Source organism: Symphalangus syndactylus, chromosome 3 (genome assembly GCF_028878055.3).
Source record: "Symphalangus syndactylus isolate Jambi chromosome 3, NHGRI_mSymSyn1-v2.1_pri, whole genome shotgun sequence".
In the NCBI taxonomy this organism is placed as follows: Eukaryota; Metazoa; Chordata; class Mammalia; order Primates; family Hylobatidae; genus Symphalangus; species Symphalangus syndactylus.
Window position 1 is genome coordinate 34,948,168 of NC_072425.2, and position 19,709 is coordinate 34,967,876.

Here is a 19,709-nt window from a genome sequence, read left to right on the forward strand (position 1 = left end):
TGCAAGTGAAATACTGGGCAATTTTTTTTTTTTTTTTTTTGCCTACAATATGAGTAAATATATAAAATACAAATATGTATTTTTGGCAAGGGAATGATGAAAATCGAGTGATTGTACTTTATTGATGGGCATACAGATTGATAATAAATTGGTAAATCTGAAAGATAATTTGGTGATAACTCTAGAGATAGAAAATGTTTATACACTTGAACCTGCAATTCATTTTTGGAATTCAGAAGTTTATAAAATCTCTCAAGTTGAATGAAAGACCAGAGTGGTGGGGAGGAGTCAGTAAACAAGAAATTCCAGATCACAGATAGGGCCAAAAGAAAATATTTAATATACACTTTTAAAGTTGTTTGAGTGTTATGTTGTGATGTAAACACTTCTTGTCACCCCCTACGCTTCTGATAACAGAATTTGTCTGGGGCACCAAAGGGAAGGAAGGGGTTTATGTGTGAGTTGGTGTGGGGTGAAGACCAGGCATAGGAGGCAAAATGGATGTAACAGTAAGAATTCAGAGGATGAACTCACAAGGATAGAGGGTAGAAGGGTGGTTATCAGAGGCTGGGAAAGGTAGCAGGGAGGCGGGGGAGTAGGGATGATTAATGGATACAAAAAAATAGAAAGAATTAATAAGACCTAGTATTTGCTAGCACAACAGGGTGACCACAGTCAAAAATAATTTAATTCTACATTTAAAAATAACTAAAACTATAATTGGATTGTTTGTAACGCAAAAGAAAAGTACTGGGGAGGTGATGGATGCCCAATTTACTCTGATGTAATTATTTATACATTACATGCCTCTTACTATGTGTGCACAAAAATTAAAAAATAATTTTAAAAAAAGAATTCAGAAGAAATAGGAAATCAGAAGAACAAGTGTCCAGGAGAACTAACCCCAACCCATTGTGCCTCAAGACAAAAATAGTGGGGTGAGCATCAGACAACCTCCAATACTATGTTGGTAGGAGTGTAAGCAGGAGAACATGGGATATTTAGTCAATTAATTCCTAGAATCCGCAAAGATCATTTGCTTACTCTAGCTCAACTAGTGGTTTTACACCATCCATATGGATGATTTGTATGTTTACAGATTTCCAAAGTAAGACATTTCTCACTGATCTCTGGTTCTTACTTAATGGCAAAAAGTTCATCTCTGGATTAAGCATCATTGGCTTTTCTATAGCAGGCATGATCCATCCATGAGATGGAGTTTTGCTCTTATTGCCCAGGCTGGAGTGCAATGGCACGATCTCGGCTCACCGAAACCTCCACCTCCTGAATGCAAGCAATTCTCCTCCCTCAGCCTCCCGAGTAGCTGGGATTACAGGCACACGCCACCACGCCTGGCTAATTTTGTATTCTTACTAGAGACCGGGTTTCTCCATGTTGATCAGGCTGGTCTCAAACTCCCAGCCTCAGGTGATCTGCACGCTTCAGCCTCCCAAAGTGCTGAGATTACAGGCCTGAGCCACTGCATCCTGCCCCCATAGACTATTTTAACCATCAGCTTTCGGAATGCACATCCAAGACTGGCATATGTTAGTCTATGGATTACTTGCATTGACTTATAGTTGTGTGTTATACAATTGAAAACACCCTTCTAAACCATCTTTTCTCCAAAGGGTTGGCCTCTCCCTAAGATAAGGTGGTCAGCTTTTAAGATGTCGTAAATTAGTTGTTTCCAAGTTGTCTTACATTGGGAGTAGCTGGAAAACAAGAAAAGAAAATTTCCAGGTTCCTTTTTCTAGGTGATCCGGAGAGCAGGAATCTGTGTTTGCTTAAGCTTTCCATCTGATTCCGTGACAGCCTGGCTTGGAACCACGGGAGGTGGACACAGTCACCCTTACTTGAAGAAAGGACAGAGAAGCAAACACAGCAACAGGGATGGTGTCATAAGAGAACACTTGGCTCTCAGACTGTGTTTACTGTGGTTCTTAGCCTAGTTTGTGGTTCCTGCTTTTCCTTTATTTCCTCTCCAGGATCTCTGGCTTCCTGTGCCCAAGTAAGTTTCTTTCCTGCCTGTTCCACATTTATTTCCTTTCCCTGCATCCTCAGACTTGGCCTCTCCTCCGCCAAACCCTTAAACATAAGGAAATGGTGACCTGATTATATTCACTGCAGCTGCTTGAGGCTCTTTAAAAGACATTTAAAAACACCCATAAGAAACATTCCAAAACCCAAGCAACATTTCCCCATGGAATTGTTTACACTGTGTTCCAGACTGTAGCTGGGCTGTGCCTTCTTGACATTGACATAACATTGTACCACCCAAATTGCCCATTGTAATATACATGTAAATGGCACCGGTATACTAATAAAAAAAAAAAAAACACTATTCGAAACTAAAATCTTCAACAACAAAAAAGCAGCATGGGAAGACCTGTGTTGGAAAGAGTGAAAAGTGGGTATCTATGTAGGAGAAAGACAGAGCTGGGAAATGAGAAAGAGCCCAGAGGACAGAGTCCCCTGGTGAGGAAAGCAAGATGGCACCTTGATTCCAGAGGCCTCAAATCTTGTGGAATAATGACAAGAATGTAGCCATGTATTACTTTGATAATAAACAGGAGCAAAGTCCTATGAGGTCCAAGTTCTTTGGTTCTTGGCTGAGACTTTTATCTCATTTAGCAACTGAAGCATTTAAAAAATCTAGTAAACACTCCAGAGTTCATGCTGTAATAGAGAGACAGCATACAACAAGGTACTCTTTAAGCATGGTACTGAAAACATAAAATATGCCTAATATACTTGGAATGTACACAGCTTGTTCACAGACAGAATGCTGGAAAACAGTGCCAATAGTGTGGAGTCCCGGAAGACAGCTTCTACTGAGTCAACCAAGTGAATTTCTTCTCATTAGGGACCTGTGTTTTAGATGCAAATGTATTTTTCTTAAAAGAAGTGCTTAACTTCTTTTCAATTTTAGATAAAACAGGAAATTATTTTTTTAGTTTTTGTTAAAAAAAAATAGGACTGTAACATTTTCCTAGTAATTTGCAAGTGTTTCCCTCAGAACTTTTAAGCACAAGCTGTTAATTTAAGGGAAGAACCATAAGGATTTTTCAGTCATATTAGGGGGAAAAAGACCAAATCTTAAGATTTTAAATTTTAAGAATTCTGATTCTCTCAGAGATGGTCTTTGCGGTAGTCTCTGATTTGCTTGTCAAATGTTTTAGTATTGAGAACTATCCACTGAGAAATGGGCTTTTTCCTTCTAATATACTGAACATATTAAATGACTTTCCTAGCATTAATGGAAAGTTCACTGAAGATGATGGGACAATATTATGAAGGCATATTATGTTTATATACACAGAATAAATTAATTACTTCTCCAAGTAACCATTACGATTATAAGGTGTTAAGATCATTTAAATACAGAGAAGAATAATAGCTTCCATAGCATATTAAAAGCCTCTGTTGAATTGGGACCATGGCCAACATAAAATCACTTTAGAAACCACAATAGCTTATAATACATTCAACTAAAGTACCTATACCCATATTGTTTTTGAAGATTTTCCAACTCATTAAGTAAACACCTTCTTTATAGCTCCTTCTCCCTCTCCTCTTCTCCTCTCCTTCCTTCCTTCATTTGTACTTCCTTTCTTTGTATTCTTCTGTCTTCCTTCCTTCTCTCCTTCCTTCATTCCTTCCTTCCCTCCTTCCCTTCCTTCCTTTTCTTTTAGACCACTGCCTAGTTAATTTTAGGAGGAAGCATTGCAAACTCAAATACCTTAGGAAGCCAGACAGATAACATAAATGAGTAAAGCTGCCAGGTATCAGAAACAGTTTGTGATGCCTATAAAGGGCTCAGGCATTGAGGAGTCCAAGTGCTGACTGCTAAGTAATTCACAGAGTGGTTGAGATGAGATAGGTGAGCACCTAGATAAGAACTGTGGGTTCAGATAGGTGCTCCTGCTGCTGCTGCTGCTGCTGCTGCTACTATGTTTGACTTGGGAATTTTCTTTACACGCTTGGGATGGGTGAAGGCATATCAAAATGTTAGAGACATGAAAGTTAGAGCTAGGAGGAAAGTTACATGTCGCCCAAGCCATTTTTCTCATTTTACGGTATAGCAAAATGTCAGTAAAAAACAGAGAGCCAGAAGACCTGGATTGGAATCCTGACCTGTCACTTACTGGCTGTGTGACCTTAGGAAAATCGCTCAGCCTCGCCATCCCTCCCTTCTCATCTCCTCTAGGACATTGTTCCAGCAATTTTATCCTTCCCAAAACATGAATTTTCTTTCACCTTATCAAATATACTGTGATTTCTTCTATCAAAAAAAATTTTCATGTGCACACAGTTAATAATACTGTACTAAATGGACACTTTAAGAGGGTAGATTGTATATTATGCATTTTCTTTTTAAAATTATTTATTTATTGAGACAGGGTCTCACTCTGTCACCATGGCTGGAGTGCAGTAGCATGATCATGGCTCACTGCAGCCTCAACTTCGTGGGCTCAAGTGTTCCTCCCACCTCAGCCTCCTGAGTAGCTGGGTCTATAGGCATATGCCAGCATGCCTGGCTAATTTTTGTATCTTTTGTAGAGACAAGCTTTCCCCATGTTGCACAGGCTGGTCTTGAACTCCTGGGCTCAAGCAATTCCCCTCCTTGGCTTCTGAAATTGCTGGTTTACCACACCAGGCCAACGTTATTACTGTTTTCTACGACAATAATTTTTTTTTTTTTTGAGACAGAGTTTTGCTCTTGTTGCCAGGCTGGAGTTCAGTGGCATGATCTCGGCTCACTGCAACCTCTGCCTCCCAAGTTCAAGCAATTCTCCTGCCTCAGCCTCCCAAGTAGCTGGGATTACAGGCACCCACCACCAGGCCCAGGTAATATTTTTGTATTTTTAGTAGAGATGGGGTTTCGCCATGTTGGACAGGCCAGTCTCGAACTCCTGACCTCAGGTGATCTGCCCACCTTGGCCTCCCAACGTGCTAGGATTACAGGTATGAGCCACCATGCCCAGCCTACGATAATTTTTTTAAGAGAAATTGTCTTGATCCTACCACCTCAATTCTCTGTTTCCCCTTAAAGCAAAAGTTCTTAAAAGAGATGTTTTTTCACCAAGACAGCACTTGTCAAAATCATCAGTGACCTTGAGGTTGCCAAACCCAGTGGTCATTTCTCCAAACTCACCCGACCTGATCTTTCAGCAGGATTTAACACAGGCCGTCAGTCAGTCAGTCACATTTGAGCTACTTTCTTCATTTGGCTTTCACAACAGTTTCTTGATTCTCCTCAGAGCTCTCTGATCTTTTTTTTTTTTTTTTTTGAGACAGGGTCACTCTGTCACCCAGGCTGGAGTGCAATGGTACAATCACAGCCTTGACCTGCTGGGCTCAAGCAATCCTCCCACCTCAGCCTTGGATGACAGGTGTGTGCTGCCTCACTTGGCTAATTTTTTTATTCTTTGTAGAGAGGGAGGTCTTGCTATGCTGCCCAAGCTAGTCTCAGATGCCTGGGCTCAAGCGATCCTGCCACCTTGAGGGCCTCCCAAAGTGCTGGGATTATAGGCATGAGCGACTGCACCCAGTCTCACTGACCATTCTTTCTCAGTCCTCTTTTAGAGTTCTTCCTCATTTTCCAAATCTTTAATTTGGGATGGGCAATGACTTGGGCTTGATCCCTTCTATCCCTCAGGCCATTCTCTCTGTGATCTCATCCAGTCAATGGCTGTGCACAGGCGAATCCCAAATTTATATGTCGGCCTATGTTCTCCATGGAACTCCAGACTCATACTTAACCTCTCCACTGGATGCCTAGAAGGCATTTTTAAATTAACAAGTATATTGCAAATTCTTAATTTCCTCTCGAAACCTGCTCCTCCTATAGTCTTTCCTACCTTGTTAAAGACAGGTCATCCTTTTAGCCATAACCACATCACCACATATTCTACAATATTCTGATTTTTCTCCAGAGCATTAATGACCATCTTGCATATGATAGTATTTACTTGCTTGTTTCTTGTCTATCTCACCCTACTGAAGTGTAATCTACATAAGTACAAGACCTGGTCTCTTCTGTTAATTTCTAGATGCCTAGAGCTTGGCATAGAGTAGGTGCTCATTAAATATTTGTTGTTGAGGCCGGGTGTGGTGGCTCATGCCTGTAATCCCAGCACTTTGGTAGGCCAAGATGGGTGGATTACCTGAGGTCGGGAGTTCAAGACCAGCCTAACCAACGTGGAGTAACACCGTCCCTACTAAAAATACAAAATTAGCTGGGCGTGGTGGTGCATGCCTGTAATCCCAGCTACTCGGGAGGCTGAGGCAGGAGAATTGCTTGAACCCAGGAGGCAGAGGTTGCGGTTGCGGTGAGCTGAGATTGTGCCATTGCACTCCAGCCTGGGCAACAAGAATGAAACTCTGTTTCAAAAAAACAAACAACAAAAAATATTTGTTGAAAAAAAAAAAAAAAGGAAAGTCCCCGTGTTCATGTAGCTTACATCCTAATATGGCATGGATAATGAGGTAAGATAAACAATAAGCAAGAGAAGAATGTCATAGATAACAGGAAAGAAAATCAAAGGCCAATTGAATTCACTCATGCAGATACATGAAATGTATTTTGTGTCTGGAGGCGGTAATTGTTATAAAGAAAAATAAAACAGGGTAAAGGGATAGATATGATGGCAGTAGAAGGTGAGTACTATTTTATGTAATGGTCAAGAACAGACTCTTTACTGAGGCGACATTTGAGCAGAGACCTGGAGAACGGAAGGAAGTGAGCCAGGGAGATATCAAGGGGAAAAGCATTCTAGCATAGGGAACAGCATGTGTGGAGCCCCTGAGCAATCATGTTTGGAGCAGCCAGGAGGACTTCAGAGCTGAGAAAGGAGGGGTGAGAGGAGACTGGCAGTGAGCCCGATCACAAGGTCCTTGCAAACCTTGATAAGCAATTTGGATTACTTATTTTCCTGAATAAGATGAGAAGCTACTGCATTATTGCAAGCAGAAAAGTGACTTGATTTTGTTTAGGTTTTTAAAAGATCACTGTGGCTGCTTCTGGGTGGAGTCTGTGTTACAGAAAAGGAAAGGAGTGGCCGGGAGACCACTTAGAAGCCATTGTAATAATCTGGGCAAGAGATGATAATGGCTGAAAGCAGAATGGTAATGGTGGAGTGGTGACATCAATGGTGAAATCAGATTCCAGACATAATTGGAAGCAGAAGCTGCACCAGGCACATGACACATGGCACAAAGCATTGCCCTCAGAAGGCATTCAACACATAATTATCAGATGCATGCCCAAATACTTCTTATTTTCATTACAATTAAGTGTTCTTATTAATGGAGTCAAAGAAACTCCCACTTGATCAGAGTTTCTAGGAAGTTTCTTTTAAAAAAACAAAGTACAGGGCCGGGCACGGTGGCTCACGCCTGTAATCCCAGCACTTTGGGAGGCCAAGGCAGGCGGATCACGAGGTCAGGAGAGCGAGACCATCCTAGCTAACATAGTGAAACCCCATATCTACTAAAAATACCAAAAAATTCGCCGGGCGTGGTGGCAGGCGCCTGTACTCTCAGGAGGCTGAGGCAGGAGAATGGCGTGAACCCGGGAGGCAGAGCTTGCAGTGAGCTGAGATCATGCCACTGCACTCGAACCTGGGCGACAGAGCAAGACTCCATCTCAACAACAACAAAAAAAAAGTACCAACTCACCAAAACAATATATATATATATAAAAAATATATATTTATAATATATATAATATATATTTATAATATATATAATATATATTTATAGTATATATATATATATATATATACACACACACACACATATATATTTAGTACATTGGGTAAAGTAGTTCTTAAATTTTAGGCAGAAAAAAAGCACTTGTAAAACATTAAACAAACTAGATTTTCCCATAAGTCGATTCCAAGAATTTAGTATTTCATATGAAAGGATCACATTGACCCTTAAATTTCTAACATTTACCATGGGCTAATTCAATTGGCCTTTCATTTTTCTCTCCTATTAGCTATGGCATTCTTTTCCCTTTAACTCTGTAATCATAAACACAGCTATTTTCAGACATGTCACTTATACAAAGAATATATGGTGGCCGGGTGTGGTGGCTCACACCTGTAATCCCAGCACTTTGGGAAGCCGAGGTGGGCAGATCACCGGGTCAGGAGTTTGAGATCAGCCTGGCCAACATGGTGAAACCCCCGTCTCTACTAAAAATACAAAAATTAGCCAGGCATGGTGGTGGGCACCTGTAATCCCAGCTATTCGGGAGGCTGAGGCAGGAGAATCACTTGAGCCTGGGAAGCAGAGGTTGCAGTGAGCTGAGATCGTACCACTGCACTCCAGCCTGGGCGACAAAACTGTGTCTCAAAAAAAAAAAGGAATATATGGCTTGATAGTTATTGGATTCTCTCCATAGGGAAAGCATACGCTACGGTCTTTTCTATGCTGTGGATCTGAATTCCAAGTGAATGGCTATTTGTAAAGTTAACTGGCTCTGCATTCCCCAAGAAACATGCAAAAGAGGCTGGAAGTGGTGGTTCATGCCTGTAATCCCAGAACTTTGGGAGGCCGAAGCGAGCAGATCACCTGAGGTCGGGGGTTTGAGACCAGCCTGAACAACATGGAGAAAATCTGTCTCTACTAAAAATGCAAAATTAGCCGGGCGTGGTGGCGCATGCCTGTAATCCCAGCTACTTGGGAGGCTGAGGCAGGAGAACTGCTTGAGCCCAGGAGGCGGAGGTTGTGGTGAGCCAAGATCACGCCATTGCACTCCAGCCTGGGCAACAGGAGTGAAACTCCATCTCAAAAAAACAATAGAAAAAAAAGAAAGAAAGAAACATGCAGAAGAGCACTTAGGGATCACAGGCAAGAGGTGCCCTGGCACTGTGGTTAGGGGACTATGCTAACCACATGAAGAATGCTAGGAATGAAGGTAGAATCCTCATTCTTCCACTGATTCTGAGCAGGACCTTCCACAAGTTACTTTATCTCCCTGTGCCTCAGATTCCTAGTCTTTAAAATAAGAACAAGTGTATAGTATCTATATCATGAGTTCATGGAACTCATTGGATAAGTTCATGCTTATAAAGGCCACAGAATATACCTTTTAGATTCTCAATTAGTATTAGCTATGTGTTATTTGTATTCACCTGTGCCAGTCCACTGGTTCATAGCCTGTCCAAAAAACTAGAGTGGTCTTAGATCAGGTCCATTCTTGACTAATTCTTGCTCCCAGGATCATAACTATTTTCCTGTCATTACATTTTAATTAAAATATTTTTTGATTCTAAAAGAAATATTTACTCATTACACAGAAAGCAATAAACTGTGAGCTCTGAAATATAACAAACCTGGAATTGAATTCTGACTCTGCTCTTCCAGAATTTGTGACCTTATAAAGTCTTTACCTTCTCAAAGTGTTGATTTCTTCATCTGCACAACGGGACAAAAAATGGTACCTATCTCTTGGTGTCATTTTGAGTGTTAAAGAGAGTAGTGCAGATAAAGTGTTTAACACAGTGCCTAGCCCACAGTAAACACTGGGAAAAAGAAAGGGAGTGAAGGGAGAGAAGGAAAGAGAGGAAAAGAAAGTAGGAAGAAGTCAATGACTGTTATAGGATAGAAGGTTCAGTAAAAGCCACACAAAGGAGAAAGGTTTGGAAAATGCTTAGATACAGAATGCATATTTTTATTTAAAAGAGAAAAAGATTTGTTGTGTCTTTTGCAATACCATTTCTCTTAAAAGGGATTTTCCTTTGTCACTCATGGGATACACTTAATATAAACTTAGAAACTTTTTCCTATTTGGGATTTGTTTATATTTTCTTTGCAAGAACCAACTCAAACACACTAAGAATAATAAAAAGAAAAATTCTTAGTGGATGAATGTTTGTCTATTTCTCAACTTAAATAAGGTTTTGTCTCCAAAATTTCAAAATGACTTATTCACATTAATTTGAAAAGTCGGACCAAAAATTTGACCCTGCTTAAATATGGTATGCCACATATAATACAACATTCAATAAATTTATTGATTTATTTTTAATAGAAATAGGGTCTCCTTCTGTCACCCAGGCTAGAGTGCAGTGGTAGGATTGTGGCTTACTGCAGCCTCATCCTCCCAGGCTCAAGTGATTCTCCCACCTGTCTCCTGAGTAGCTGAGACTACATGCGCACACCACCATACCTGGCTTGTTTGTTTTTTTATTTATTTTTGTTTTTTTATTTTTTATTGTATTTATTTATTATTATTATTATTTTTTTTTGAGACAGAGTCTCACTCTGTCGCCCAGGCTGGAGTGCAGTGGCGCAATCTCAGCTCACTGCAGCCTCCTCCTCCTGGGGTCAAGCGATTCTTCTGCCTCAGCCTCCCGAGTGGCTGGGACTACAGGCACGCGCCACCACGCCCAGCTAATTTTTGTATTTTTAGTAGAGACGGGGTTTCACCATATTGGCCAGGATAGTCTCAAACTCCTGACCTCGTGATCCGCCCACCTCGGCCTCCCAAAGTGCTGGGATTACAGGCATAAGCCGCCGCACCCGGCAGTTTTTTTCTTTAAGTAGAGATGATGTCTGGCCAAGTTGCCCAGGCTGGTCTCAAACTCCTGAGTTCAAGCAATCCTCCTGCCTCAGCCTCCCAAAGTGCTACAATCATAGGTGTAAGCCACCATGCCTGGCCAATAAGTTGATTTTTTTTAATCCAAAAGTTAACCAAGGCTGTATTATTTGTGGCATAACACAGACATGGAGACATTTTAGAAAAAACTAAAAGAAGAAACTGTCTTAAGCTCCAGTATGATGGGTGCAGTAGTCTCTTAACTAATATTGCAGGACACCTGTGTGCTCAATTTCTCCAGATTCAAAGAAAGCTCTGCTTTTTTTTTTTTTTTTTTTTTTTTACCATAAGCTAAGCTTTGCTTATTTACTGAGAAGGCTGTTCAGTTTTATCATACTCATGAATCACTGCAGGAGAATGATAATGAGAAATGTAATCAGAATGCTGACAGGATGAAGACTCATGGGCAAGCCTGAAGAACAACTCATTCTCAAGGATGAAAATCAAATCTTATCCCAGTAGGTAAACCCCCGCTTTGCACTGGAAAAATGAATGCAAACAGAACTACATAAAAGCCCCCACATTGATCAGGACTGTGAGGCACGGAAGACCGCCTTAGCATGTCTGCATACCAGCATCATCTCATTATTCTCCAAGGTGAAGCACTGTGACAAAGTCATGAAGATCCAGTGCTGTCTGGCTTAGACCTAGGCTCCGGCACTCCTTGTCTGTGTGACCTTAGACAAGTTACTTAATCTCTCTGCACCTTGTTTTCTCTGTAAACTGGAGATATCCTAGTACCCACCTCATAGGGTTGTGCTAAGAATTAAATAGTAGAATACCCTAAACACCCAGAGCACTACCTGACACATGGGAAGTTCTCAATACATGTTAGCTATTGTCTCATTATTCATTTTATTAAACTGAATTTCACTAGAAAATGCATACTGTTGGAGATCAAAACTCACACTCTGGTGGGGTGCAGTGGCTCACGCCTGTAATCCCAGGACATCGGGAAGCTGAGGTGGGTGGATCAGTTGAGGTCAGGAGTTCGAGACCAGCCTGGCCAACATGGTGAAACCCTGTCTCTACTAAAAATACAAAAATTAGCCAGGCGTGGTGGCGCACACCTGTAATCCCAGCTACCAGGGAGGCTGAGGCTAAGGCATAAGAAATACTTGAACCTGGGAGGTGGAGGTTGCAGTGAGCCGAGATGGCGCCACTGCACTCCAGCCTGGGCAACAAGGTGAGACCCTGTCTCAAAAAACAGAAACAAAAATAAACCTCACAATCTGTGGGCAGATAGAAAGTATGATGACAAATCCAATACCCTACCCTCTAACCCAGATCCCTTTGGGAGACAGAGTGGGAACTGGAACTGCTGGTACCTTTTTCTTTTCAGAAACAGACATAAAAATGCTGAGATAAAATAAATGTCACATCTCCACTGACTCATTTCTGAGGAAGAAGTAGTCGCAATGATAGTAAGCATAAGTGACCTCGAAACAGACCAGCTCGTGGTATGCAGACCTGTCAGTGGCCTGCTCTGCTAGGCAATGAATCAAGTGTCTTGTATGAGCATGTCATCTTTTTACACACAATTTACATGTATGTCATGATTTTTACCAAGTGTGTTTTTTACTACTAAGTTTTCACTACAATAAAAAGGGCAAGGGGGCATGCCACTAGAGAATGGGTAGGAGAAAGAGATGGGAAAGGCATTGGATAATTTATTGAGATAGGCGCACTACATGCTGACTTCAACAATCTTCAGTATTCATATGATACAGAAAGATCATTCTTCCTATTGTTAGGGCTCAGAAACCTATATCCCCAAATATGATGCTTTGATATTCTGAACCTGAAGAAGGCTCAAGGTCTCTCTGACCTCCCCTCACTCTTGTCTCTCAATCTTCTCTCTCCCCTAAGCACAGGATGAAATGGTTCTGTGAAGTTCCCTTATCTGCCTAAAATCTTACCCTCCAGAGAAGAAAACAATTACCTCTGGTCTCTTCCTTGAGTTTTCATTAACTGAAACTCATACAGCAGGAAGAAACGCTGAAGTCTGTCAACATATCTGAACAGACTTCTGTCACAAATTGTTGTCTGTTCTGTGGGCCCAACAGACTTTGTCTCAGGTCACTGTTTGTTCTTCAAGTATAAATCATTTACTGCCCTCCCCCCAACTTCCTATCTCCACACTTGCTATCTCCGTTTCCTCTAAGAAGAAGGGTATATAACCATCTGTACCCCATTGTGTGTAATTTCCTCTCTTTGCACACTAGTAAACTTCTATGCCATTTCTCCCGCTAATCTATCTAGTGTCAATTGATTTTTCAACGAAATTTCAGGGGGCAAAGGGAAAGTTTTCCCTTGGCCCCTACTCTATGAATCCAACAACTTTTCCTGATAACTACGATCTTGATTTATGAGACCTCTCTGATACCTGACCAGTTGCAGAAGGACAAGGCTTATCGTAAGTGGCCACATGAGTTCCACCCAGGATTTCAGAAATAATTTGCAATCATTCCAAACCCTCAGGGACATGAATGGTAATTTATTCAGACCTTAACTGGAGAGACAAACTGGTTCCCTGCCTAAATGGGAACCAGGTTGGCTACGTTCCAATAGCACTAAAGACCAATAGTTTCTGTCACTGGGTTCTGTGTTTGGTTTGTGTGGCTTGGTTCTTTCACAAGTCATAGACTTTGGTACTTGCAAATGAGCCTTGTTGCAAACTAGTTGGATTGGGACAGATCATTCTTAAGAAATGAGGCTTATCTGCAGACAGGCTCTGACATACTGAACAGCAACACGTGACAGTTTCTAGAGCTTTGGCATCATTAGTCATTCCCACTGCTGGAATGTTCAAAATGTGCATAGAAGGAAACAGACAGATGTCCTCAGGAAGCATTCGTGAATGTGTTAGAACTTTTGCTGGGAATATCCATGCCCATGTCATTTATTTTAGGGTGACCACTCAGAGACAGGGGATTTTACCAAGTAGGAGTTGGTAAAAGCACAAGAGTATTTCATCAACATTTTAAAAATTGGTATGATGAAGATATCGCAGAAAATGATATTAGGCTAACACTGATATCCCAACTAAAAAGAAGATCCTAGAATAAGGCTTCCAAAAAGCCATGATATACCCAGATTGAGGTAAAGGGTTTTTGTTGTTATTGTTCAAAAGAAAAAACAATCAAACACACAGAGGGTAGTGTTTCTCATAGTTTCACTTCGTAGAAAAACCAATGAGGTACAAATCTTGGCATGGATCAGATTGGGATTCCTAGCAAAGAAGCATATCAAGGGATGTCCCTTGATAGGTTATCAGCGTATTGCAGGTCCTTAAAGCATACATCTGTCTGGTTTAAAGCTTAATAAAATATATTGTTGTGTTTAAAATGAAAAAAGTCTTTTTTTTAAAAACAAAAACAAAAACAAAAAAAGAACCCAAAACCACAAATAATCCCAAAGGACAATAATCAAAACACATTACGCGGTTCCCTTCATTTCCTTTGCAACACTCTTCTTGCCTAGGGCCACTGGACTTGGCAAATAAAAATACAGAACACCCAGTAAAATCTGAATTTTAGGTAAACAACAAATAATTTTTTAATATAAGTATGTCCCATGTAATTTAATTCAAATCGAACTGGGCATCTAGTATTTTATCTGGCTAAGCTACACTTGCCCTGTCCTTGGAGCTCCCCTGCTTTAGCTAATAAAAAAAATAAACTTGCACTTCTAAAACTCAAACAGAGAGGCTACAAAGTGTCCTTCCATCTGGGTTCAAAGCTTGGCTCCACCACACACTCACTTTCAGATCTTGGGTAAGTTACTTTACTGTGCCACAGTCACCACATCTGTAGAATGGAATTAATAACAGTTTCTCCTTAGCAGGGTCATCTGGAGGATTGTATGAGATGGTGTATGTGTAGCACAGTACTCAGCTCAAAGCAAATGTTCCACTCATGTTAGCTATTATCGTTGGCAGGAGAACACAGTGAAGAAATAAAATGGCAAAGAAGAAGGTACCTGAGATTATTCACTTGCCACGAATATTCCTTATCTATACATAGATTATTGAAAGCTGTCAATGGTTGTGACTTCAATTCTTTCACATTTATTTTATTTGACAAATAGGGAGTAACACACAGGAACAATAAATAAGCATTAATGATTCTTCAGTTTACAACAGAGCTCTTCGTATTCATTTTAAAGAAAATTCAAGACAATGATTCTCAAAGGCAGGTATTACAAAAACTGACCCATATAGTACTGATATGCCTCCTACCCACCACTGCCAAACCCCCTCTGAGATCCACTACCCTGAATAGTTTCGAGGATTTTTAAAAAATCTTCAAAAACATTCGTTTGGCAAGGAACCAAATTTAGAGCAATCTTTATGTATATACACAATGTAGAAAGGTTTTCTGTCCCAAATGTCTCTTTTTTGTCCAGAGTCCCTGCACAAAACAATCCTTTCAATGTCGTCATCATCAAATACAAAGGGCAAGTGGCTGGACACCACTGGCAACAAAAGGCCTTCAGCAGAATGTTTTTTTAAAAGCAAAGGCCAAAGAAAGCTGTAACCTGTGGCCTCTATTCACCACCGGAAGAGTCTAAATGCTTTTCCTCTTTTGTAATAGAGAACATCTGCCCTTCTAGGAGGATAATCTGTCTTCCAACAAGTTTTAAGTGTAGAGAAGCAACATCCTTTTTTAAATGTGGCTTTCCCATGTCCTTGAATAGAAATTGTACCCTTTTCAAATGGTTTTACAGCCAGAATCTCTAGCTTGCCTAAGGGGTACCAACCTTGTTTCTTGTTCAAGCATAAATGAGAAATATTGCACATGTAAATAAGAATACCAGACTTCATTCTGAGGAAAATTCTGCTGTGCTAAAATTTTTTGTATTCCTTTTTGCAAACACTTAGTTTTTAGTCTTAGTATATATGGACAAGAGGGCAAGATAATGAAAGCATTTAGGATTTAGTTGGTGTATTTGATGAAAATGACAGCCAAATCACAAAATTTTTATCCTAGAGATATTTCTTTAACATGGATTACTTGATGTCATTTTATCCAGTCATTGGATAAACAAAATTCAAGAAAATGATGCAGAGCCAAGCAGGTGTGATTTGGGACTTGCAGCAAGGCACCAGCTGGATAAGGCCAAGACATTTCCAGTATGAGGGCCCCGGGCAGTTCATGCCACAGAAGAAAGGAACTTCTGTAACCAGCAATATCTTTAAAAATCTAGCTTGTAGCAGCTTCCTACTTTATTTCTGAGGAGTAGCCATCTTACTGGCTTTTCTGTGTTTGTTTTTATTTTTGAGACTGCATCTCGCTCTATTGGCCAGGCTGGAGTGCAGTGGCGCGATCTCGGCTCACTGCAACCTCTACCTCCTGGGTTCAAGCGATTTTCGTGCCTCAGCCTCCAGAGTGGCTGAGATTACAGGTGTGTGCCACCACACCCAGCTAATTTTTGTATGTTTAGTAGAGATGGGGTTTCACTGTGTGGGCCAGGCTGGTCTTGAATTCCTGACCTCAAGTGATCCACATGCCTTGGCCTCCCAAAGTGCTGGGATTACAGTAGTGAGCCACCACGCCCAGCCTTATTGGCTTTTTACTATTAACATAATGTATTAAAAATCCCTTTGAGAAGGCAATTAAATAGTAATACATCTTAGGTGTAAAATGTAACATTTAGGTGTTGACAGGAGCTGGGGTAGGAGAGAATGGGGGGCTGGTATTTAATGGGTAGAGAGTTTCAGTTGAAGAAGATGTTGAAAAAGTTCTGGAGAAGGATGGATGACAATGATGGTTGCAGAACACTTTGAATGTACCTAACGCCACAGACGAGTACCCTTTAAAAGTGCTTAAAATGGTAAATGTTATATCTGTTTTACCACAATAAAAAATAGCACTGATTAGGCTAATAAAGATAATTAAAGAAAAAAGGCTAGGATGTGAAGGGAAAATAGAAAAGAGAGATAATTGCTAGGTATGATGGCTTACACCTGTAATCTCACACTTTGGGAGGCCAAGGAAGGAGGATCGCTTGAGCCCAGGAGTTCAAGATTGGCCTAGGCAACATAGGGAGTCCTCCTTCTCTTTTTTTTTTTTTTTTTTTTTGAGACGGAGTCTCGCTCTGTCCCCCAGCCTGGAGTGCAGTGGCGCAATCTCGGCCCACCATGCCTGGCTAATTTTTTGTATTTTTTAGTAGAGACGGGATTTCACCGTGTTAGCCAGGATGGTCTCGATCTCCTGACCTCGTGATCCGCCCGCCTTGGCCTCCCAAAGTGCTGGGATTACAGGCTTGAGCCACTGCGCCCGGCCTCGGGAGTCCTCCTTCTCTACAAAAAATAAAAATTTAGCCAAGTGTGGTGCTGCACGCCTATAGTCCCAGCTACACAGGAGGCTGAGGTAGGAGGATTGCTTGGGCCTGGGCGGTTGAGGCTGCAGTGAGCCATGATCGCACTGTGCTCCAGCCTGGGTGACATAGCGAGACCCTGTTGAAAGAAAGAAAGAAAGAGAGAGAGAGAGAAGGAAGGAAGGAAGGAAGGAAGGAAGGAAGGAAGGAAGGAAGGAAGGAAAGAAAGAGAAAGGAAGGAAGGAAGCAAAAGAAAAAGGAAGAAAAGAGTGAGAGATAGAAAAGAAATAGAAAGAAGAGAGATTGATGCGACCCCTGCAGAGGGACGTAGTGGTGGAGAGGGCAGTGATCTTAAAGGGGAAGGGTGAGTTGAGTGCACCCTCCTGCCACAGTCAAGAAGAGGGTCCCTCACTCAGAAAACACTGACTGGGCAGCTGAAATGAGAGAGTGCTTCAATTTAATAATTGAACAAACTATGGCAAAAAAGGAAATCAAGCCATTAAAAATTAACTGCATACAAATAGCCAATAAGCACATGAAAAGAACTCAGTGTCATTAGCCACCAGGAAAATGCAAACCAAAACCACAATGACATACTACTCCACACCCACTAGGATGGTTGTAATCAAAAGATGGACAGTAGCAAGTGTTGGCTAGGATGTAGAAAACTTGGAAGCCTCATTCATTGTTGGTGAGGTGTAAAGTGGTGTAGATGCTTTGGAAAAGAGTCTGACAGCTTTTTAAAAAGTTAAACCCAGATTTACCATACGACCCAGCAATTCCACTCCTAGGTACAATCCCAAGACAAAGGAAGACCTATGTCCACACAAAGGCTTACATGTGACTATCCACAGCAGCGACTATTCATAGCAAGAGTACTTACTGCCAGAAAGTAGAAACAACCTCAAGATCCATCAACTTGTGAATGAACAAAACAAAACAAAAAAAGCCTTTCGGCCGGAACCGCCATCTTCCAGTAATTCGCCAAAATGACGAACACAAAGAGAAAGAGGAGAGGCACCCAATATATGTTCTCTAGGCCTTTTAGAAAACATGGAGTTGTTCGTTTGGCCACGTATATGCGAATCTATAAGAAAGGTGATATTGTAGACGTCAAGGGAATGGGTACTGTTCAAAAAGGAGTGCCCCACAAGTGTTACCATGGCAAAACTGGAAGAGTCTACAATGTTACCCAGCATGCTGTTGGCATTGTTGTAAACAAACAAGTTAAGGGCAAGATTCTTGCCAAGAGAATTCATGTGCATATTGAGCACATTGAGCACTCTAAGAGCCAAGATAGCTTCCTGAAACGCGTGAAGGAAAATGACCAGAAAAAGAAAGAAGCCAAAGAGAAAGGTACCTGGGTTCAGCTGAAGCGCCAGCCTGCTCCACCCAGAGAAGCATACTTTGTGAGAACAAATGGGAAGGAGCCTGAGCTACTGGAACCTATTCCCTATGAATTCATGGCATAATAGGTGTTAAAAAAATAAATAAATAAAAGATCTCTGGGCTGTAAAAAAAAAAAACCCAAGACACTGGCCTATCTTTTTTTTTTTTTTTTTTTTTTTTTTAAGACAGGGTCTTACTCTGTCATCACCCAGGATAGAGTGCAGTGACACAATCACAGCTCACTGCAGTCTCTACCTCCTAGACTTAGGTGAGCCTCCCACCTCAGCCTCCCATGTAGCTGGGACTACAGGTGCATGCCACCATGCCCAGCTAATTTTTGTATCTTTTGTAGATACACAGTTTCACCATGTTGTCCAGGCTGGTCTCCAACTCCTGGGCTCAAGTGATCTACCCACTTTGGCCTCCCAAAGTGCTGGGATCACAGGTGTAAGCCACCATGCCCAGCCTGGCATATCGATTAAATGAAATATTTTTCAGCATTAAAAAGAGTGAAAGGGATAGTGATTGAAGCTACAACATGGATAAATCTCAAAAAAAAAGATCATCATCCTAAGCCAGATACAAAACACTGCATGTTGTATGACTCCATTTATATGAAATGTCCAGAACAGGCAAATTTATAGAAACAGAAAGGAATTTGTGGGTGTTTGGGGATGGGGTAGAATGGAGATTAACTATAAGAGGGCATGAGGGATCTTATTGGAATGATGCAAATTATTTAAAACTGTGTGTGTTCTAAAACTGGATTGTGTGATGGTTAGTAAATTTATGAAACATTATTGAACTGTACACTTACCTGGGGGAACCATATGGCATGCAAATTTTGTCCTTAACAAAGTTGTGTTTTTTAAAAAAAGAACTACAATTTAGAGCCTCTAACAAGTAAAAAATGAAACAGAAAAATGGCCCTTATGGAAATGATATTGTAGCAAGGGCAATTGGATTTTATGCAATGAAAATTATGGTTATTTTTATTTTAATTTTATTTTTTATTTTATCACAGCTCACTGCAGCCTCAGTCTCCCTGGGCTCAAGCAATCTTCCCATCTCTTGCCTCCCAAGTAGCCAGGACTACAGGCACAGGCCACCACACTCAGCTAATTTTTTTGTATTTCGTAGAGACTGGGTTTTGTCATGTTGCTCAGGCTGGTCTCGAACTCCTGGTCTCAAGCAATCCACCCATCTTGGCCTCCCAAAGTGCTGGGATTACAGGTGTGAGCCACCACACCTGCCTGACTTCTATGGTTATTGATGTTACTGGCTATGAAGGAGAGCTATTAGGTCCTATGAGAATATGAAACAAACAGTGCTTGTTAGAAAGTGTCACTGGAGCTGGGTGCTGTGGCTCATGCCTGTAATCCCAGCA

At 41.1% G+C, this 19,709-nt stretch overlaps 2 protein-coding genes across 4 annotated transcripts in view; one reads left to right on the plus strand and one right to left on the minus strand.

Annotated features, from left to right (window-relative positions):
• PALM2AKAP2 (PALM2 and AKAP2 fusion) overlaps nt 1-19,709 on the minus strand; it is a 529,571-nt gene that overhangs the window by 124,350 nt on the left and 385,512 nt on the right. The window lies entirely within an intron of this gene.
• Nucleotides 17,900-18,451, plus strand: LOC129479041 (large ribosomal subunit protein eL21-like). The gene has a single exon (XM_055271548.2). It carries the CDS (start codon nt 17,923-17,925, stop codon nt 18,403-18,405), a length of 483 nt encoding a protein of 160 aa, XP_055127523.1. The 5' UTR covers nt 17,900-17,922; the 3' UTR covers nt 18,406-18,451.